Genomic DNA, 22928 nt, shown 5'->3' with positions numbered 1-22928 from the left:
GATAAAGGAGGACGCCTGGTGGTCCCCCTGCCTTCAGGGGAAAACCCCATTGTGTGTGTGTTTCTTGGCCAGATTTCTTCAGGGGAAGTTCGGCCTTTGCCCTCCTCTGAGGAGGCTGAGAGAGTGTGACTTGAGAAGGCCACCCAATGTAGGCTTCCATCATGGCAGAGCCAGGATTCGAACCCAGGACCAGCCCCACCCTGAAACCCCTCCTCCTCTGCCAGGCTGGCGCTTCCAAGGCGGAGGCTTGGCCCTTGAAAGCGAAAGCAAAGACTGGGGAGGGCTTTCCATATTCCTGAGGGAGAAGGAGAAGGGGACCATGGCCGGGGAGCCTCATCCAGGGAGGCTCAGGGAAGCCCTGGAAGGCCGCCTCAGGGCCCTGGGCATCGAGGCCTTCAGCCTGGAGCACCCCGAAGTAAGTGAGAGAGGAGGAAGGAGGAGGAGGAAGGGCAGCAGCAGGCGCCAACAACAGCCTCCTTTGCTTTGCTTCGCTTTGCTGGGGCTCTCAGGGCACAGAAAGCCCTCGCCTGCTTTTGGGGAACCAGCCCCAGGGAGCGACTTGAAGGCACACAACAACAACAACAACAACAACTACTACTACTACTACTATTTAATCCCTCCAGGGCTTCTGGGAGTTGTAGTCCTTCAAAAGGAACTTGCCAGGAGGACCAGAGGCACCACAAAATGGAGGCCCTTCAGGAAGAGTGAAGGAGGGCATCATCCCAAAAGGAAAGCTCCTGGGAATGTAAATTCGTGTTTAAGTCAGGCTCCAAATGGAGGGCCGTCAAGGAAAATGGAGGACAGGGCCAAGCAAAAGCTGGCAGCATTCATAGAAATGTACATTCCTGCTTCTGAGTCAGGCTCAGAATTGGAGGACCTTCAAGGGAAAAAATATATGGAGGACAGGACCAAATAAAAGCCCCAAACACTCCTAGGAAGGTGAATCCATGCTTCTAGTCTGGAAACCTTGCCCTATGAGGAACGACTTAGGGAGCTGGGGATGTTTAGCCTGGAGAAGAGAAGGTTAAGAGGTGATATGATCGCCCTGTTTAAATATTTGAAGGGATGTCATATTGAAGAGGGAGCAAGCTTGTTTTCTGCTGCTCCAGAGACTAGGACCCGGAGCAATGGATGCAAGCTACAGGAAAAGAGATTCCACCTCAACATTAGGAGGAACTTCCTGACAGTAAGAGCTGTTCGACAGTGGAATGCACTCCCTCGGAGGGTGATAGAGTCTCCTTCCTTGGAGGTCTTTAAACAGAGGCTGGATGGCCATCTGTCAGGGATGCTTTGATTTGGATTTCCTGCATGGCAGAATGGGGTTGGACTGGATGGCCCTAGTGGTCTCTTCCAACTCTATGATTCTATGATTCTGAGCCAAGCTCAAGAATGGAGGACCTGCAAGAAAAATGGAGGATGTTGCCACAAATAATGGGCGAGTTGCACTCTCTCAGCCTCGGGAAGGCCATGGCAAACCTCCTCTGAACAAATCTGGCCAAGAAAACCCAAGGATAGGGTCGCCTTTGCTGTCTTTCCCAACTTAAGGCTGGGGTTTTCTTGGCAAGCCTTTGGTCTGAGCAGAGGAGGCTTACCATGGCCTTCTCCTGAGGCTGAGAGAGTGTGACTTCTTGCCCAAGGCTTGGCCAGAGGGTTGGTTTGGGGTGCAGCCCTTTGTGTTTCCAAAGGCAACCCTTGCACTTCTACTCATGAGGAAGCTCTATGGGGTTCAAGGTGGTTTACATCTTCGGGTGAGTGGGCATCAGATGGCAAACTGGGCACCAGAATTTGGAAACTAGTTGGAAGGCTTTCGTTCATGTCTTATCCCAGGTGATGTCTGTCTGCGGCAGCCAGGGCTTGAATTAAATCAGTTCCTTTCCATGCCGCCCTTCATTTTTAATAAAACAAAACAGTGTGGCCAGAAAATGAAACAAATAGGTTGATAATGCTGAACATTAAAAAGAAACAAACAAAATCCCAAACCATGCAGCAGGAAAAAATCATTAACGCTTTTAAGAAAGGGCCTGGCTTCTTGGTTGACATCCAATGCCCTCAATTCTTTCTCTGACATTTTACTTTAAAATATGCCAGGAATCTTAGGTTCCTAATACTAGCACTATAAGAATTCAATAGGAAAGATCTTCTCCCTCTATAAAGGAAGAGGAGGGGGTTATTAGTTCACCTGCATTTACTTACAGCTCGATCCCAAACAGTTCTTCTCAGAAGGCCAATGATATTTTAGCTCACATTAACAGAAGCATAGTTTCCAAGTCAAGAGAAGTAATAATCATGGAATCATAGGGTTGGAAGAGACCTCCAAGGGCCATACAGTCCAACCCTCTGCCATGCAAGAAGGTACAAACAATCAAAGGACTTCTGTAGATGTCAGCCACAGATGCTGGTGAAATGGCAGGAATAACTCTTAGAACATGGCCTCATAGCCCCCCCAAAACCACAAAAAACTATGGATGCCGGCTGCAAAAGCCTTCGACTTCAAATCAAAGGATTGTTGACAGATGGCCATCTAGCCATCTACTATATTATGTGTTGGTCAGGCCCCATCTGGAGTACAGTGGTCTCTCCACATTTGTTGAGGTTAGACCCCCGTGAATGTGGAAAAACCACAAATGTGGGATGTGGAAAAACACAAATTAAAAAAACCCGTTCTTTGCACCTAAGAACACCTCTCTAGAGATTTCCAGGTCCTCCAGTGCAACTCTATGGTCAACATCTGCTAGATGTCGATCACAGAATCAGAGAACCTACAAATGCCTAGAGAAGTGTTTTCTCTAGGAACGTCTAGGTTTTTCTGGCATGACTTTGTGGTCAACCTCTGGCAGAGCTGCGCTGGAGGACGTCCTAGGGATTCCTATAGAGAACATGTTAATCAAAACTGCAAAGAAATCTGAAAATGTCAAAAGCTGCAAATGTGGAGGGTCAACTGTACTGTGTTCAGTTCTAGTGCTTCATCTTAAGGATATAGACAAGTTGGAGCAAGGTCAGAGAAGGGCAACAAGGATGATAAGTGGTATGGAGAGCGAAACATAGGAGGAAAGGAGTTGGGCATGTTCAGCTGGACTAGAAGAGAGGACTTGAGAGGTGACATGATTCCACTCTTTCAAGACCTCAAGGTCTGCCACAGAGAGGGAAGGGGCAGGCCAGTTCTCTGCTGCCCCAAAGGGCAGGACCAGGTTGGCATCTGTCAGCCAGAAGACATTTTCTTCAGCCACCCCCACACTTTGGAATAACCTGCCGGAAAAGATTCAACCGCTGAATAAGCTGTCTGAATTTTAAAAAGCATTAAACACCAGTCTCTTCTCATGGTTTTTAAATTGTAGATTTTAAATGAGGATTTTTTTTAATGTGGATTGTTTTAATATGTGTACATTTTATTTGTCCTTTTAAACTGATACGTGTTTTAACTGATGTTGTTTGGAGAAGGCGGGTAAGAAATTAATATTATTTATTTAGTTATTTATTATATTTAGGGCACAACCTGCCCTAAAAGAGTTTGGGAGGGAGGTGTAATTCTGTTGTATTTAATCCGAAACATTTGTATCCTTTAGTACACATTTTTCTTTAAAAAGTAAGCCGCTCAGACAAAACAAATAATAAATTCCAAATAATGGGGGAAATGTTAGGAAGAAACAGAAAAGATTTAACAAATACATCAATCATGGACCAAAATAAGTTCCAGAAATAGCATCAAGCAGACCCTGCCAGATTCCATATCCTTCTATAAAGGTCAGGATTTCATTGGGCATCTGAAGGGAGCTAGGGAAGTGTCCCCAGGGAGAGTGAACCACAGATTTAGTGCCATCACTTAAAAGGTCCTGCTCTCAATAGACTCCGGTTGAACTTCAGTTTGGCAAAAGGACCTGGAACAGGACTGCAAAAGATGAACAAATACACAAGCAGGAAACCTATATGTGAATGTACTGAAATTATTGCCACTGGTGATAGTCAGCTGCCTCCTGCTTACAGTTGGTCTAGAATCCTATATAGGATTGTATAGGTTGGATCTTGCTAATCCAAAATGCTTGAGATACAAAATGCTTTGGGTTTTGGTGATTTTGGAATACCTGTATTTGCATGTATGTACATAATGAAGCATCTTGGAGATGGAACCCAAGTCTGATCACAAAATTCATTTATGTTTCATACACACCTTATACACATAGCTTGAAGGTAGTTTTATACCTTAATTTTAATAATTTTGTGCATTAAACAAAGGTTCAAAACACACTGTAGAAATAATCCATCTTGAAATCAATGTAACTGCCGTGGCTCAGTGCTAGGAAATCATGGGAATTGTAGTTTATTGTGGCACCAGAGCTCTCTGACAGAGAAAGCTGAATGTCTCACAAAACTACAGTTACCAGAATTCCCTAGCATTGAGCCAGGACAGTTAAATCGTCTCAAACTGGACTATTTATCCTGTGTGTTTTGGACCAATACTTGATGGTACATTGCACCATCAGAAAACGGTCTCAGGCGACCATGAAAACAGGTTTTGGTTTCTGGAATATTTCATAATTCTGGATAAGGGAGACTTGACCTGTATGTTTTGCAAGCCATTTTGCATTCCATTGGAAAAAGTGGGATATATACCTTTAACATCATTTAAAAATAAGTCATGTAGACACAATCCATTTGAGACATCTGCAGTATGTGTCAAGGTGACATGAGAATAAAATTGCTGTATATTCCCCATGGTTTATGGCTGATGCATTTCAACCAAGGAAGAGTCATTTTGTTCCAATTATGTCTTCTAGGTGTTCACAGTTGAAGAAATGATGCCTTATGTGCAACATTTGGAAGGGGCCCACAGCAAAAATCTTTTCCTTAAAGATAAGAAGAAGAAAAGCTTCTGGTTGGTGACCGTTCTGCACAACAGGCAAATCAATTTAAATGATTTGGCAAAGAAACTGGGTGTTGGAAGTGGGAATCTGCGCTTTGCTGATGAAGCAGCCATGTTGGATAAGCTGAAAGTTGGCCAAGGATGTGCAACCCCCTTAGCACTTTTCTGTGATCAAGGAGATGTGAAGTTTGTGTTGGATGCTAACTTTCTGGATGGAGGTCACAAAAGGTTGTATTTTCACCCAATGACAAATGCAGCAACCATGGGATTACATCCAGACGACTTCCTAAAATTTCTGAAGTCCACAGGACATGAACCAATCGTTGTGCACTTTGATGAAAGTGGCAAGTAATAATAAATAATAATAAAGTTTTTATTTTTATCCCGCTCCTTCCCAATATCAGGGCGGCTCACAACATATATTAAAACAGAGTGGATACAGTACAATAAAAACAATCAAACAACTAAATACAATAAAATAACAAGCTAAAAGCCCCATTAGCTCAACCTCTTGGCCACGGAAGAGGAGGGAGGCCCACAGGATTTTACTCGGGGAATGCTTGTTGGAACAGAAAGGTTTTTAAATCCTTTCTGAATTGGGCCAGGGAGGTTGATGAGCGGAGCTCAATGGGCAGCGTGTTCCAAAGGGCCGGGGCGGCGATGGAGAATGTCCTCTTCATGGTGGAGGAAAGCCTAGCCCCAGGCACCTTCAGTAGTTGCTGCCCAGATGTTCTGAGGGTGAGGGACGGAATATACGGGGAGAGGCGGTCCTTCAGGAATCCTGGGCCCAAGCCAGTGGCAAGTAGTTTTTATGACACCGGTTTTATGGGTGAGGCTTTGTACTTGCGTTGAAATTTCAAGAAAACGAATTGCCATATGCTTGATTATCTTGGTTGAAATCTCATTGGTGACATATTCTGGCATAACTCCCATTGATATGTCCTTTTGTCGCCATTGCAGGAAGAGGTATCCAGTACTTTTTGAGCGACAGCCCCCCTTGTATATTTTAACTTTTTGTTTGATGGTTCCCACAGCCAGTCCGTGACCAGGAGGATCTGAGCCACTATCGGTCTGCAGTTTGTAGCTGGGAAAAAGGAAGACTCCTTGTCTTCCAGTGAGTATACTGCCAATCTGAAAAGGCAACAGTTATTACCTTTGCTCAGCTGCAAAATGGTACCCAGATGGTGCCCAGGAGCCTCCTGTCCCTACTGGCCACTGACTGGCTGTGGGGATGTGCCTCAACACCTTCAAGTTGGGTGTTGTGCAGCTGGTCACGAGAAAAGCCCAGTGAAGGTATCCTGGCATAGATGTACCTCCACTGTCATGACGCAGGATTTCAACTCATTTCTAGACCCATTAGTTTAGGTGAGTAGGCTGCAGTTCCGCTGGAAGGCACATATTTTGCATCAGGGCAGGGCAATGGTGGGAGGCTATGAGGCTTCATTAGATCCCCCTAGGTGACCTTGGAGGACCACACACTGTACCCCTTTGCAAAATAAATACATAAAAATCCAACAAAACCAAATGACCACAGGGAATAGGGAGCATTTTCAACCGCTTTCAGTCATCTGAGGCACTTTAGGTAGTCATTTCCTTTTTCAAAATAAATGTCCTCTTGGGCCTAAAAGGGTCCAGAGACACAGCCTAAACACCCTCTAGGAAAGAGTGTCACTAGGGGATTGTGGGGGATACAGACTGCACCAGGTGACACCCTAAGGAGGATGACACCACTGCTCTTCAAACACCTACCTTTTGGCAGAAACGGGCTGTGGCATTGATCTGCTTCCTTTTAAAATGCTTTAAAAGATGGTGGGAGGAGAAAGGACCCCAAAATTTAAAATTAAATTTGAAAATTTTAATGTTTTAAAAAAATTAAAATTGAATTTTTTTGAAATTTTTATTCTCTTAAAATTTTATTTTAAAACAACATTTTACCCAAATCTTCACTATGTCTATGTAAAGACATTTAGGTTGTGTGTATAACTGTAATTTGAAGGTATAATTTTAATATTGCTAATTGTTTATGTCACAAATATTAGCATTACATTCAGTGGCATATGGGAATTACGATTTACAAGTAACATTAGTGCAAAAAAACATTACTAAGGATTCTTTATGGTATGAAATGGGAGGAAGTCAATGGGTGGGGTGACACCATGAGCAGTTCCCCTCCTCAATTGTTGAATGGTGAATCAACACATAGGTAAATACCATTGATTTTTTGGGTCTACTCTAATCAGGACTAACAACAGAGTTAAAGCCCAAAAGGGTAACTTTGCCAAGGTAGGGCCTGAAGCTAAAATTAAGGAGATGCACTTCAGTCAAGAGCACCATGATTCCAGCAAACAGAACCAGTTATATCAGGGGTGGTAACAGATAGGAGTCCTCCTGATGCAGTACTTTTGGACTCCCAACATCTCCAGCTACCACAGTGAGGAATTCAGGAAGACCCAAGTGAACAACATCTAGAAGACTGATTCCCATCCCTGTATTATTATGCAAACCGAGAGCAGTCATTGTTACTGCATCTTTGGAAAGGGGGTTTGTATATTTCAAGGCAACTGAGGTCCTTGTTAGTGGTCAACAAAGAAGAGTCCTCCCCTCCCAGCAGTAGATGAGAACTGCCTATTTTCATGAGAGAAAGAAAAGAGATATGTTGAAAAACACCTCTGCCCTACTGAGCCTACACTTTCTTCTGTACAGTTCCATTCTGATTTTTACTACATAACATGATTCACTCATTACTACATAATAAATGATTCACATTTCTTTCTCTGTTACTGAGAAGCTCCACAGCCCATTATTTTGAGGAAAGGCCTCCCTCTGTCTCTGAAATATCCCATTTTTTTCTGGAAGGCTGGTGAAACAAAGGTTTGGATTTTGGGGACACATTGGTGCTGGTTGATCTCTAACCTTACTAAATTTATGAAGAACCAAGTCCTGGTATGCAAGAACTGGGGACGGGGTGGGGGAACATGACATGATTTTCATAGGGTTTTCATAGGCAAAGAATATCCGGTAGTGGTTTTGTCAGTTCTTTCCTCTGAAATACAGCCTACAGCACCTGGTCTTAGTTGGTGATCTCCCATCCAAGTGCTAATCAGAGCTGACCCTGCTTAGCTTCCAAGATCAGACAGGAACTGGTGCTGTTGGGGTACTACCCTATAGGCAGGCCCTTAGCCTCTCATTACCATTTTGTAAACATAGGCTTTTTTGTTTATCATTTACCTACATCCCAGTAAGAATTTATTTGGAGAAAAAAAAAGAGAACAAGAAGGTTGACAAGTTATTTGGCTTGGAATTTTAATAACATAAGTAGTGTACAATGGCAAACATTACAAAATTCATTAATAGGTATAAGAAAGGAAACTACAGCTTTAAATAACACTTTCTGTAAAACAGTGTTTTAAATAGTTTGTGTCGCACCAAGGTGCTCTCTTTTAAGGCAGTTCCATTCTCAACGATGTCTGAGTGATGCACAGGAGAGTTTACACCAGACAAACATATGACACCTCCACTGCTGGAGCTGCACCATCTCTCAGAAAACAAAACATGTTAAGACATAACACGTTCTGGAAATGGCGATTGTAGCCTTAGCAACAGCAGCAGAGTGGAAGAACATTTCTTTGCATTACATTAGATCTGCAGCTTCCAACAGCTGCTGAGTACAGTACTGTCACGTGCAATGAAAAAAAGATCTTGTATTCCATCCTTAAGGTGCTGGGATGTTGATGGTGAAGTGACACTTGACTACCTGACACTGTTACAGATTTTATAAATGTTTTTTTAAAAAATAGTTAATCTTTCTTTTATATAAACTGTGTAGACTGTAATGAAAACTGAGACAAAATGGACTGCCTAAATTTCATTTTTGTTAATGATTTAGAAATGGTGGAGTCTGCAGAAGGCGGGGAGTCTGGTAATATTCCTCCATATGCACTGGCAAGGAGAGTAAAAATAGACAGGGCTTTGGTTTTCCTGCACAAAATTGAGGCTGTTTTTAAAATTATTATTATTAAGCTCTTAGCAGAAAAGCATCTGGATTTACACAGAATGAACAACTATGTTGGTTGAGAAGGAGCTAAAGAAACATATTACTCGCAGATCATAAGCCTCATCCTCCTAGAAAAGTTCAGTGAGTTAGGATTTGTTAAGGGAAGATTTGCATTTTAGTTTTTAACACTGAATCATCTAAAGCAAAACAAGAAACACATCAAAACATTACCTGTTGTGCTAAATCCAGCCTAATGCTGAAACATTACAAAAGGGATGATCCACCATAGACTTTTTCAAAGGCAATCCTTATTGCTTTGTAAGTAAAGCAATACTGTTTTATTTAGGCATATTTCTCTGCAATGTATCAGATGCACGTATCTGGTAGATGCAGCTCACATGTTTGCCCACAGTCAGGTGGTGTGTCTCTGAAAGCCAAAACCTAACCCAAAACACACAGGTAAATATAAAACATATAAAACAAGTGCAAAGTTCCAAAAAGGTGCAAATCTTAAGAAAATAGGTATGGTCAATTAAAACACTGGCAAAGGCATGAAAAGCACATGCTAGTTTCTAAAAGCTCTGAACAAAGCATCCAAACCAGCTTTTGGAGTGAGTGGGCAGGGACAGCTCATACAAAACATGCTAACATGGCCTAACCTACAGCCAAATTTAGACCAAGGAATATGTGACCAAGTTCTCAATTTTCCCAAGTGTCCCCATGTTTGAAGGCAAGGGAGGGCGATGACCCTCCCAAGATGAGATGGCACAAATGAAAAGGCCTGGACTTCGGAGTGCACAAGAAGGAACAACACCTCATAGAGTCTGATGTCTTTTGAGCACCGCACAGGAGTTCTGCATTCACAAGGGCCTTTTTAGGTTTGGGTTTTAAACTGATTTGATATTGAGATATAATTTTGACTGTTCTACTCTTTTTTACTGCACTGATCTCCTAGTTTTGTCATCTCTGAAAGGTTGTTACACACTCATGGTCTTTGGCTAGACACTTTGCCACTAGATAAAATAACGCTAAAGGGCTCTTGTGGTAAGTGGCAGCAAACAAATTGTACAATACGCAGAACAGCCACTCTTGTGTGAAGATCAGCAATCCCATTTTCCAAATCTTTCTCATGGCAGAATAACTTCAAGCTAAATTACATAGACACACAATGGCACTTTGGGAACTCAGGCATTTGACTACATTTAGGTTTTGTAGTTTGGTAGTGTGAAATCATATGAAGAGGTTGCTGCCCTCAGTTTTCACAACTCTCTCCTGTGAAATGAAGGTGCTCAGAAGCACACAGGAGATGTGTCTGGGCCATTTTATTATGCCCATCACCTTAAGTCAAGGGTGGGATTCATGCTGCCCTTTGGATGTTGTTGGGAGTGCAACCACATCTGAAATCTTAAAATGTTTACATGTTATTTTCAGGGCCACAACCCTGCTCCCTATGCAAAGGACTGGGAGTGCAGCTACAACTGCTAGGCGACAACTCAACTGACTATGCACACCCTCTACCCATAAATGGCCACCTTGAGGGCAGTGGTGGTTAAATTTATTTTATTGCTGTTTTTATACCTCGCACAGCCATGGGTGTGATGGGTTTTCACAAGCGTCCTGCTCACAGGCTTAGCAGTTGTGCCTATATGGAAACACGTGTGTTTACAGGCAAGGGTTTGCAACTCCTCTTTCATCTGCCACAAAAGAGGACAGAATATATTTTTTATTTACCCAGAAGAACAGTAGTGCTTGTTAGCAAAAACCTGGACATGCTATGTGAAATGTGGTTTAAAAACAACTGTTCAGTGTTAACATTGGCAGTGCTCCCATTTCAGCAAGAGCTTAGCTATAATGTGACTCTACCTGTGAGGAATTTAGATGAGGTAAAGGTGTGGTAATGATAAAAATACATTTGTGAGAGAGGAATCCTACAAGGTTAAATTTGATATATTGTGGAAACAGTTAAACATTTAGTAGCTAAGAAAATAAAGTTTAAAATTTAATATAACCAGGAAAACATCATGTACATTTCCAGGAATTAACCAAAGCTATTTTCTTGTGCTCTTTGCAAGAGTTTAAGACAACAAATGTATACAAATATTTAAAAAGTACCAACAACATTAATCAACCCTAATATATATAAAATTATGGAGGAACAAAAACAGGGTGACCTATTAGTAAAAGCCCTAATAGAAGGAATGGCTTGAAAAACACTGAACTTGACCTTAGTCACATTGGTCTTTCCCCATTAAACTTCCACCTCAGCCACAAGCAGTTCATTTAAAAAAACAACACAAAAACAAAAAAACAAAATGCAAAACATTTAAAGATGGATCCATTTTGGAAGTGGTATTTGCTGAAAACACAAATAATTTTGTCGGACATGGCATTCTTGAAATGTTTTCCCCCACAATTTTCCTGTCTAGAAAATTGGGATATTACTTAATGTGTAGAAAACACATGGAAAAGATGAATTAATGTAGGGGTGTTGGTTGAAGTGTTCAATTATATTTTCTGGTACCTAAACCGTTTCTTCTCACCACACACAACAAAATAATCAGCAGTCTCATTTTGCAAACAGCAACACCATGCAATTTATGCAAACCCAATGAGGCTGTCAACTGCCAATAAGCTTGTGGGACTCTATTTTTGTACCTGTATTTACAACAAATTCCATAACATAATACAGCTTTTTCCCATTTCAGTTTTACAGAACTAAATATTTGCAGAAGCAGTAAGTGACTACGCTTGTAAAGGAATGAAGAAAGCAGTAATTGAGTTCCTGAAGGAATTCTTGAGACTGCACAATGCTTGGTCCTTACGAGAGATTAAAATTGTCCTTTATTCAGTAGATCTTAACAGTGCAATGTGCAATATAGTCTTGTCTTTTTAAAAAAAAAAATCAGCAGGAGACGCCAGTACAGTTCCTTGATTCAAGGAAAGGAGACGTGTATTTCTTGGCTGTTTCTATTCAGGTAGGCCTGTAAAAACTTTGAACATTTTTTTTGTAAAAACAATACAGTTCCTATAGCCGGATGCCTGGTTACTTCAGAAATAAAGGCTTCATACTGAGATACTGAAGGACACTTTTCTCTCTGTGTTCAATTGAAAAGCAGAAAGAGAAGAAAGAAAATATAAGAAAAACAAAGATACAGGAGAGATAAAAAAGTAAAGTTACTACAAGAGCTAGCAGGACACAACGGAAATGCAATGGTAAGAAGAAAGGGGACAGAAAGCCAAGAGCCTATATAACACCATCATCTTAGCACCAAAACAATTTGCACAATCCTAGGCATTCTCAGAAGCAATTCCCATTGTGATCAATGAGGCATACTTCCAAGTAGGTGCGCGCAGAACTTCAGCTTAAGTGTTTTACTTCCTGCACTAATACATGCATCATATGCAGGAATGTATATATATCATGCAATTTTGTGTTTAAAAAACAACAACACACAGGTGGATAGTACTAGGAAATTACATTTCCGGAGAACGCAGCTTTTATTTTTTAATTCCATGTTTCTAGTCCTTGGAACTGTAACTGAAATGCTTAAAAACATTGTTTTCAAGAGCTAGAGGGAACGTGGTTGAACACATCCAGAGTTCAGGAAATGGCCTCCATAATTTTATATCTAGTAAAAACAGACTACATTATACAAAACAGTAAAAAAATTGCAGCCATATAAAACAAACAGGCATTGTGCTTAATCTAGACAATTTACAGAAAAGGTTTTCTTGGCACAGAATCAGGGTTGCCTGATGATGGGTTTTTAAATTATTGCTCATGAGTCTGTATTGTCTACTTTAGCTACACAACCACCCTAGTTATATAGGTGAGTAGTGTCTCCCAGCCTGATGCCACAACCCACCAGAGAGGTTTATTTGTTTTTTGTCAATTGGGAAGCAACTGACATTCCCATCCTCTCCTGTGAGCGATCTCCAGCATGTCAGTGACAAGCAGGATCCCTGCCACAATTCCCCCTCATGCCAGAGATTCTTTGCAAGAAAGATGGGATGGAAACATCAGCCACCTGCTTTCTGACTGACAGGAGAACAGACCCCTGTTGCTGGCAGAAGCTGTAGCCCACTAAGTGGGGATAGAGATACTTTTACTTACATATTCTCTAGTGAGTATGTAGGGCCTGTGAATCAGGGACGTAGCCAGAATTTTAGGAAGGGGGGAGGATACCAGACTAATAGCAACCATTATAATGGGGCTTGGGTGCGGCTGCGCAGCGGCATGCACCATTCATTTTTCTAATGGAAGGGGGTGGTCCGGACCCCAAGGACCCCCCCCCCTTGGCTACGTCCCTGTGTGAATACAAACCATTGACAAATGCGTAACTCTAGGTTACACATTAGTGACTGCCATTTGTGACTGTTTTAATGAATTGTGGCCATTGTTTTCCACTGTCGTACACACAGCCTTGATCATGTGTCATTTTCTCATTTGACTCATGATGGATATTCTTGCATTTGCTTTTTAAGATATTTGATTCATTTAAATTCTGAGAAAATGATTTAAGATAAGCTCAGGGACAGGCAGAACAACTGGGTTTTCAGACTCTACATCAGGAGCTCAAAATGCTACAGTAGCACAGAACACATGAGGTGAACAATGATAAATGAATTTGCAGATATTGACTTGCTAGTATATATATACTGTGGTATAATTCTGGAAGCAAATATGGGGGGAAAAGAAGGCAATTTACAAAAAGATGGAATACTTTTGCCTTAGAAGGTAAAACAGCGTGTGACATTCTGAATAGTAAGCAAAATAGCGAGCCATTTAATGCAAGCAATATTGGCAACTGTTAATGCAATATGCACTTGTTCTTATTTGCAAATGTTAGTGTTTTTTCCCCTCTGTAAATGAAAGCAATCTCATTTACATCTTGGGCAGAAAACTCACCACTTGGCTCACATCTCATGTAGTAGGGGCAATAGATTTAGGAGCTTTGTTGCTCCCTAGACCTGCTTTTTGAATTTCTGTTTTCTGGTTTAGCTTCCACATCTGCAGAAGAAAAGCATTTCATGTTACTTTTTAAAGCAGGAAAATATAAACATGTTCTCACATTGCAACATACATCATTAGGTATCACAGATGGATGATTTACTCAAATCAAGGAGAGGAATAAGAAGGAAAGGGTGGGAACATATTGTAGGAACACAACTGATGGTTCTATACATTTATTCTGTCCTCTTTTTTACTCTTTAAAATTACAGAGAACACATCACCCAGGAGAGAAAAAAAAAACCCTTATGTATTATACTTAGGAGTTAAAGAAGGAAATTGATGGAATGGTGCCTAATTACATCTTCACCAAATGTGGAGCTATTTTGGTCACTTTAACAATCAAATCTTTAAAGCAGAACATTATTTTTGCATGCAATAAAATAGAACATGCAAAACCAAATTAGCTGACATTAACTGTTTAGAAAAGCAAAGCTTCAAGCAAGTCTTTTCTTGCAAGCAAGACAATTAATTATCCTAATTCACAAAACAAAATCCAGTGCAAGATGCTTCTCTTGGCATAGCAGGCATGTTTTTAGTTTTGACTGAGGATCAGTTTATACAATTTAAAAAAGGGTTGTGGTGGTAAGTATACTGAAAAGCTGCCTTGAGTCCATTTTGTGAAAATGGGTGGGTATGAAAAAGGAACTGATGGGCTAATTGAAATAGTCACTCATCCAGAATCAACTCTGTATTAACAACAGCCCTCTTGCAGTATCTTAAAGGTGTAGCAGAATGATGCAGGGCAGCCTTCTCCAATCTGGTGTCCTCCAAGTATGGTGCGGTACAAAGTGCCAGGAAGATGCGGCTGGGAGCCACCTCTTTGCCATGTAGCCACGCCGCAGCAACCAAATTGTGTGGTGCGACTACGCAAAAAAAAAGGACCGCTAAAAAGTTGCTCCTTTTTGCGCCGCCACTAACAGCTGGCGGCGGTGCGAGCACATCGCTGCTACGTGGCTCCATCTGGAGGCCACGCAGCAGTGACATCATCACTACGCACGCTGTCTATTTGGCGCTGCACAGCAAGGACGCCCTCTTGACATGCGAGGGGTGAGGGGAGTGTGGGCGGGGTGCCCCTCGCACGTGATGAGGGAGTCCTTCAGAGCCCATCTCTACCGGGCTTATGTCAGACAACAACCCTGATCAGTCCTAGCCAGCAGAGCCTGACCCTTTTCTATGAGATCATGAGAGTTGTAGTTCAACACATCTGGATGCAGCAGTCTGGGAAAGATTGGTTGATTAAAAGAACTATAGCAACAGCGAGTATATTTTTTTTACTGCTTATCAGTGAATTTAAGCAGTTCCTAAGCGGTTTACAATGTGTAAACTAATTGCCCCCAACAAGCTGGGTATTCATTTTAGTGGCTTCAGAAGGATGCTAGGCTGAGTCGACTCTGAGCCTCTGGCTGGTATTGAACTCACAATCTTGTGAGTGAGTGGCTGCAGTACAGGCACGTAACCTCTGTGGTGAACAAACAATAAACTAGTTCAACATATGGTTAGCTGCAGCACAGACATTTTTCTATGTTGGTTGTCAAATAGATCAATTCTTCTATAATCCTTTCAAAGACCAAACTAACTGGCTGAACTGCCCATGCAGACTGCGAGATATGAATGCTCTGCATTATGCGTAGAATCAATATAGAAACATTGCAAATAGATTAGTCAAAGAAAAATGGGTGTCAGTAATGACACACAGGGTTTGTCTTAATGTCATTTCTGACTTATGGAGACTCTAATGTGAAACTATAATGTTTGTTTTTGTTTTTTTTGAAAGATTTGTTCAGAGGGGCTTCGCTTTTGCCCTCCTCTGAAAGTGAGAGAGTGTGACTTGCCCAAGATCACCCAGTGGGTTTCCATGGCTAAGTGGGGATTGCAACTCTGTTCTCCAGAGTCATAGTCCAACTTTCAAATCACCATAACATGCTGGCTCTCTTATTGATGGTTCCTCAGTAGAAAAATGAATGTTGCAACAGATTCCTATTGTCTCCTGCAGCAGGAAAATCACTTTGATGTATAAACTGGTTTGTGCAAATTACCATTAATGGCCAGTGGTTTCCAGATTTGTGTTTTGTTAAGATTTTAACCAACAATCAACACGCTTTATATTGTGACTTCCCTCCAATTCTATATTTCATCTTTGGGAAAGATGTATCCTTCTTCAACTTGAATATGCTGTTTTAAATATCCTGTTCTTAGTTCTACTGGAAAGAAAGGGTCATATCTAATAATGAATGGTGAGTCCTCAGAATGAAAATACCTTTTTAAAAAAGAAGTCATAAGGCGATGCAGATAAAAGAGTAAGGGAGAGATACATTGCTGGTTACTAGTAATATCACAGGCATTCAATATGTACCAGTGACTGTGTAGTTACATTTCATAAAGTAAGTTCAAAAGCAGAGGATGCCCTCTTGGGAAGGCATAATTTATAAGTCTGTTTTATTGTTTAGTGTCGATTTTATTTTTAAAGCATCTCCACATTACCAAAATGATGCTTGTATTGTAATGATGATTACAAAATCTGTCAAAATGTTATTATGCAGCTTTAGAAGATCCCAAAGTTTGCTGAACTCATATTGGGACTGCAGAGTTCACAAAGCAGCCGTGAAAAGTTACCTGGGAAAATTTAGAACTCCTTTGACAGCGCTATATACATTTGTTTTAGAAAATAGAAAATGTGACAAAATACATAGTTTTACATTTGTGAACATTTTCCCTGATAAACCCTCTTTTCCTCAGCTCTCTCTGAATGTTTTACATTGTCCAATAAAAAATCAAGTTAAACAATGTGGCTAAGACAATTTTCTCCCATTGAATTAAATGAGATTAAGAAGTTTATATAAAGCACTGAGTTATACCATGGTGGTATAGACTCAATTATATGCTTTTAACAAGTCAAGCAGAAGGACAGGGAAACTGATTCCTTTAACACTGATTCTGAAATAGCTTTTTCGTCTGGATTATAAATGAGTTCTTCCTATATTATTCTGATTTTACTATTCCTGGAAATAAACTCCAGGCCCCCATTTTTATGTACTCCAGAAGGATACCAACCAAAATTAGAACAGACATCTTCCATTTTCCCAGAAGCTTCATGTTTTTAATGTTTCTGACTATTATAAATACCAGAATTAATTCACTTTACTTTTTTAAAAATGGCATAGCAAACATTCTGAGCATGCAAAGGGGCTGGAAACTTTTAAACAAGAGTCCTCCATACTCCTTGGAATATCTATGTTAAAGATGAATGGTATTCAAAAAGGAAGTTGCATCATGTGTATGTGATTTATTGTTCAAAGAAAAAAAAATCAACAAGTAGGGATGTCCAAGGGATACTAGCCTCTAGCCATATTTTTATCCAATATATATTTGTATACACTGAACCTTTTTGAAACTGAAATTTCAGATGCATTAACTGTTTAAGTGACATTTCAATCCCTGGTCACATTTTAATAGAGTTTTCAGTAACTATGGCATTTACTTCAAATGGACTATTTTATAATGCTTAAGGCTAAATAATTCTGCATGCTCAATAAGGTTCTAAACATGTATGTTTCTGAACAGAAAAGCAACCCTTGGAAGCTGTGGAATACCAAGTCAGATCACTGATCCTTCTCGCTCAGTAATGTCTATGCTAACAAGCAACAGCTCTCTACGTTTTCAGATAGGAATTGTTCCCAGCTGTACCTGGAAATACCCGCAGCTTCAATCCCACCCCCCTACCTTCACCCTGCCATGCACCAAGGCTTTCAAACGCACCTTATGATATGGCATGGTATACTTCTGTACAAAAAATAGTTAACCTAAGACCTTAGGTATGACTAAAGTAGCTCTTTGCAATTGGGGCAGTTCTAACAATATTTCATATTCTATTTTCTATTGAACCCTCGAACAGAAAAACAAATACCACCAATCCATTTTACTTTTTATTTTAATATACTGTTAAAATGCAGATAATGCTATATAGGCAAGACAATACATGACCACACTGGTACATCAAACACAGAATGGAAAGGAAGGAAAAGGGAAGGAAAAGGTTGGTCTTTCTAATGAAACTATGACATTTGGTTATATAACTTAAAAAACCATAGGTTTCTGAACCATAACATTTTATCACTATGAACAGTAGATCAGATTTAGGGTGTAAACTATAGTCAATTAATTTTTTGATGATAACTTTTTAAAGTAGAATGTATGCATCTTAAGTGAAAAGCCAAAGATGGCGAGTCCTTCTGCATTTTTTCAGGTGCAAAAGGGGGTGGAAGGGCACTTTTAGTCAAAGGCCTCAGTCCAGCTGAAGTTTGTCATGTCTAAATGGGAGCTCTAAGCACACATACTTGGAAGCAAGTCCCAAAGGAGCAGTGGGGACTACATCCAAGTACACATCTATATAACACAGGGCCCTGTAAGCTAATTAGTCAAATTGTTCCGTTTGTTTTAACTTGGTCATAACTAACTTTAGCTGGACTGGGCTCAAAGCATACAATCTCCATGATACCAAGGCATCTGAAATGAAGTGAAATTGTAAGAAGTTACGTTTGCTGAAAATTACCTGTTTTTTTGTGCTGTTTCTGGCACAGCACCATGCAACTGGTTAGCATGCATCCAGCAATGTACATAAAATAAAATATTTATAATAAATAAAAAAATAAAGAATACAGACAGTTAGCTTGTATTAAGGCTTTCACAAGGCATGCAGAAAATACACAGTGCAGTTAAAGTTTCATGCAAGCTTTGGCATGGTTACAATTTTACATTCATCCACATGCTAAGAAAAAAAGGTACATGAAGAACATCCTAGAGAACATCCTAGAGACTATCCTAACTAGTAAACAATTTAAACATGGTCTAAACCAGTTAACATTAACAAAACATCCATATTATATCAGAAAGGTCACTTAATATTATATGTCTGTCATACACAACCATATTCATACCACAAGGTTTGAGTATCTTCAGAAACTGGTAGTGGGGATTCACTGTCACTAGTGTTTGCACGGACAAGGGTACTAAATTCACCACTATTGTGAGTCATCTCCATATTTCTATCATCAGATTTCTGATTTTCAGAAGTTAGCTTGCCAAATGTCTTATCAGTTGTTTTTGATGTAGGTCTTTGAGGCAATGCACTAACACTGCTGACTAATTCAGTGTTGAGTGCCAAAAAATGGTTTGGACAAATGGACTGCAGATAATTTCTTCATAATACTGTTTGATCTGCTCACCTCACTGGTGGACACATTACTGTAAGAAAATGTTTTAGCAATATAGTTTGTTTTCCCTGTCTCTGAATTTCTAAGCTTTTGTGATTTATATGCAGAATGATCTAGTGCAGCTAAACTACTTAAGTCACTTTCTGAGCAGGTAACTGTGGCATATGATGTACATTTAGAAAAAGAAGATTGCAGTTGAGGACTGTACTCACTAGAAGCTGATGCAGCACTTCTGTCAATTGTAGATGGAGCTGGGTCAATTGATACTGGCTGCCTACTGTCCTTGGATAAAAAATCATGGATGCTTGTCCTCCGAGTAGTTCCTTCTGCTGTTGAAATCACACTGCTTGCACGAGGTAAAGTAGCATAAGGATTACAATCTTTTGATTGTCGTTGTGACTGTACATTTTCTTTAATGGACTTGGCCCTTCCTTTAGAGCCTGCTGCAAGTGTTTTTGAAGAGTTCGAGAAGCTAGGATCTTCCATCCTATGTGAAGTGAGCTTTCCAAAGTGCTCCTGTTTAGTTAACTTTCCACCAGAGAATTCTATTGTGTGTTTCACACTTTGCGATCTGGCAATACCACCACTCCTTGATGACTGTTTCCTTAGTTTCTCTCTTCCTGCTAATTCAGCATTTTCAGAAAAAATTTTCATTACTTCATCTAAGAGATTGTCTTGGCTTGAGGATTTGATCTGCAAAATATATCCAAAGAGTTAATTCTGTTTCTAGTTTTATGTTCCAAAATGCAATAGAAACAGTTGTGTTAACTGCTGCACCACAAACAAGCAAAACTATTATGTTTGTTGATATGTATATTGTTCCCCACCTCAATCCATGGGGAGAAGTGGGTATGCAATAATGATGATGATGATGATGATGATGATAAGTGACCACCCAAATAAAGCAATTTAATATACATGCTTGTATTTTAAACTGTTCAGGTTTACATGTTGATGAAAGAACAAAAACTGAAAATACATATTCCTACCTTAACATTATTTCAGTGGAAGTTCCACTTATTTTAAAACTAATGCAAGCATCGCTTTTCCTCCTAGATCACAAATTTGAATCAATGATTGCCATTTCATTTTTAGATCTCTCCCATATATTTCTCACTAACTGAACAAAAACTCCCTTAGCAATCTGAACATCGTGTATAAAACAGCCTAAGTTTGAAATCATTGTGAAAGCTTCCGGATATGGAATTCTCAGTTGGGAGCTCTGGGAAAAAAGCCAAAATGCAAGTGAAACTCCCCCTCCCCTGTTCAACATGCCTTTTCAAGTGGCTGATTTAAGAGCTAGTCACCTGAAAATAAATTCTTGCAAATCTTAATTCAAAGAAACCCATAACATTTAGATAAGATCAGAAAATTAGTGAGTTTTTGTTTCAAAAAGCTGTAAAAACCACAAAGCAATAAATCAGCACTAACATGCAAAGAGTATCTAGAAGGGTATTTTATATGAGAACAGGCAAGTCAGAATTATGCTTCTTAGTTACAAAATAAACACAGAAACCACATTATAATTTACCTGAAATACTCTCATTTATTCACCTTGTGTAAGGGTAGAAAATTGCTTCTTTAGTTAGAAAAATTACACATTTATTTTACTAGGCAGATACTTTCCTATATATGTTCAACAGTCAGGACATGGCAAGAGAGGGTAGCCAGTTATAAAAATGTAGACATAAGCATAATTACTAAATTACTAGTTTAGGACTCAGACACAATCTAACTTAGGCTATTTTAATACTATGAGAAATTTCCAATACAGTAGCATACACCCACACCCACTGATTCCCTTGATAGAGAAACAGAAGTTGCTGGATAAATTCCAACTGTGTTCAACCATGATGAGAAATACAGTTAGAAATTATTCACTGGAAGTTGTAGGGTGAGGGAATAAATATTCAAGTATATGGAAAATGAAAACTAGCCAGACAGTTCTGAGAAGACTGCACATTATTTCAATGCAATTCAACTATGTGTGGAGAAAGGATGTCCTTCCAGTTCAAGCTGAGGACAAGATTTGTATGATCTCCATGTGGTGAACCCACATACCAAAATTATTCAGAAACAATACAGAAAATGCCCGAAATTTAATTATATTTTATTCCAGTTATTCTAGCTATGGCAGTTTCTGAAAAATAACTTTAACTTGGCAGTGGTTTTGGACAAGTACTTAAGGGGTTGCTCTTTAGAATAAACGGTGTGGAAGAACTGATATCAACTTTTCAACTCAAAATATTTCAGAGAATGAACAGTCATAATTAATTAATTATAGGTTAGTCTAGAAAAATTGGCATGGTTTAATTTACAGGAAATTGACTGAATTGTTTTCTTCAAAATATGCTCTTTTCTTAATGGTTTTTCAAAGTGTTGTATCATTTATTTTCTGAGTGCTGGCCTCAATAGTTAAAAATTATTAAGTATTTATTCTATAAGACATAAAATCAGAAGGAATATCACATTTATTCAGATTTATTCTCTGTCCCCTAACATCGAGTGTTATTTTTGCATACCTCTGTTGAAGTAACCTTGTTACTTTCTTCCAAAAACTGCTGCAAAGTAACCACTTCACTTCCAGGGGAGTCTGTCTTAATTCTCCGTGTTCCTTGTCTATCCAATGGTTCTGACATTTTACGGTGCAGCATGGGGCTAGACCTGGGCTGGCTTTTCAAATATTGGATTGGACTGCTGCTGCTGGACCATGCTTCATGATCATGAAGCAGGCTAAATTCTCCACTGCTGTGGCTCTGAGGCCTGCTTTGATTATTAACTGCACCTGCTTTGGGGATAAACAGCAATGACCATTTAAAAAATGTACTATAATTTAAACACAATTTAACAAGTATATTCCAATAAAGCAGTTGGACGCTTTATCACACCCAAGACTCAGTTGCAGTGAGTTACTCAAACAGCCATGTCCAACCAGAGGTCATGAAACCTGGTAAAATTACTAGGACCTTGTGGTCCAAAAGGGGCCCCAGAGTCCAACTATGTCACATATGTTTTTGTCATTAGTTGTACAGGATGTACAATATCCCTTGTCCAGAATTCTGAAAGTCAAAATACTCCAAAACTGTCCATGGAGGGGGGGGAGATGAGATAATGACACATTTGTTTTTTGATGGTTCAGTGTACCTTGCTTCATACATAAAATTCAAGGCAATGTTATGTATAAAATTACCTCAGGCTATGTTTACAAGGTGTATATGAAACATAAACTACACATTTGTAGACTTGGATTCCAACATCACGATGTATATGGAAATATTCAAAAATCTGAAAAAATCCAAAATCTAAAACACTCCTGGTCTCAGGCATTCCAGATAAGGGAGACTTAACCTGTACAGCCAGCCCTCCACATTTGCGGCTTTGATTTTTGTGGATATGATTATTCACTGATTTGATTAATATGTTATCTCTAAAAATGTCTAGATCCTCCAGCATGACTCTATGGTCAACCTCCACCAAAAAATCATGCTGCAAGACCTAGAGATTCCTAGGGAGAACACTTCTCTATGCATTTATAGGTCTTCCAGTGCAATTCTATGGTCAACATCCAGCAGAGGTTAACCACAGAGAGGACATAGAGATTTCTAGAGAGGTGTTTCTTCAGGTAAGAAAAAAATAGTGGCTTTTTATTTTCTGTCTTCCCACTTCCACAGGGGTCTTGTACCCCTTATCCCAGCAAATGTGGAGGGTCCACTGTAGTATCATTTTCATCCATGGTAAAACTGATTAATTTCAAAGAAAGCAATGAAGATATACACAATTCTGTATTAAGAAACACTGAAGATTTTAAGCCAGTCTGCCTCTGTTGCAAGAGAGAGATCCCATGTAAGTGAA

General features: G+C 39.8%; 2 protein-coding genes across 7 annotated transcripts in view; one reads left to right on the top strand and one right to left on the bottom strand.

Moving 5' to 3' along the window:
* Positions 1-231: 231 nt before the first annotated feature.
* LOC121935223 (prolyl-tRNA synthetase associated domain-containing protein 1-like) lies at positions 232-6650 on the top strand. The gene is made up of 3 exons (XM_042476551.1): positions 232-415; positions 4773-5202; positions 5893-6650. Exons 1-3 carry the CDS (start codon positions 320-322, stop codon positions 5901-5903), a joined length of 537 nt encoding a protein of 178 aa, XP_042332485.1. The 5' UTR covers positions 232-319; the 3' UTR covers positions 5904-6650.
* A 1486-nt stretch (positions 6651-8136) lies between these two features.
* CCDC88A (coiled-coil domain containing 88A) overlaps positions 8137-22928 on the bottom strand; it is a 143586-nt gene continuing 128794 nt past the window's right edge. For 2 of the 6 annotated variants that reach the window (XM_042451813.1, XM_042451823.1), the window contains 4 exons: positions 21599-21864; positions 19289-19769; positions 13762-13863; positions 8137-11947 (listed from right to left, as the gene is read on the bottom strand). In XM_042451813.1, coding sequence (XP_042307747.1) covers positions 13799-13863; positions 19289-19769; positions 21599-21864 — 812 coding nt within the window. In that variant the 3' untranslated portion in view covers positions 8137-11947; positions 13762-13798. Of the gene's footprint in view, positions 11948-13761; positions 13864-17776; positions 18454-18861; positions 19770-21598; positions 21865-22928 lie in introns of those variants that run through there. The other 4 variants (XM_042451803.1, XM_042451793.1, XM_042451773.1 and 1 more) reach the window with 4 other exon arrangements.

Source organism: Sceloporus undulatus, chromosome 1 (genome assembly GCF_019175285.1).
Source record: "Sceloporus undulatus isolate JIND9_A2432 ecotype Alabama chromosome 1, SceUnd_v1.1, whole genome shotgun sequence".
Classification (NCBI taxonomy): Eukaryota; Metazoa; Chordata; class Lepidosauria; order Squamata; family Phrynosomatidae; genus Sceloporus; species Sceloporus undulatus.
The sequence above is the reverse complement of the archived record's forward strand: the minus strand, read 5'-3'. Positions and strand labels throughout refer to the sequence as shown.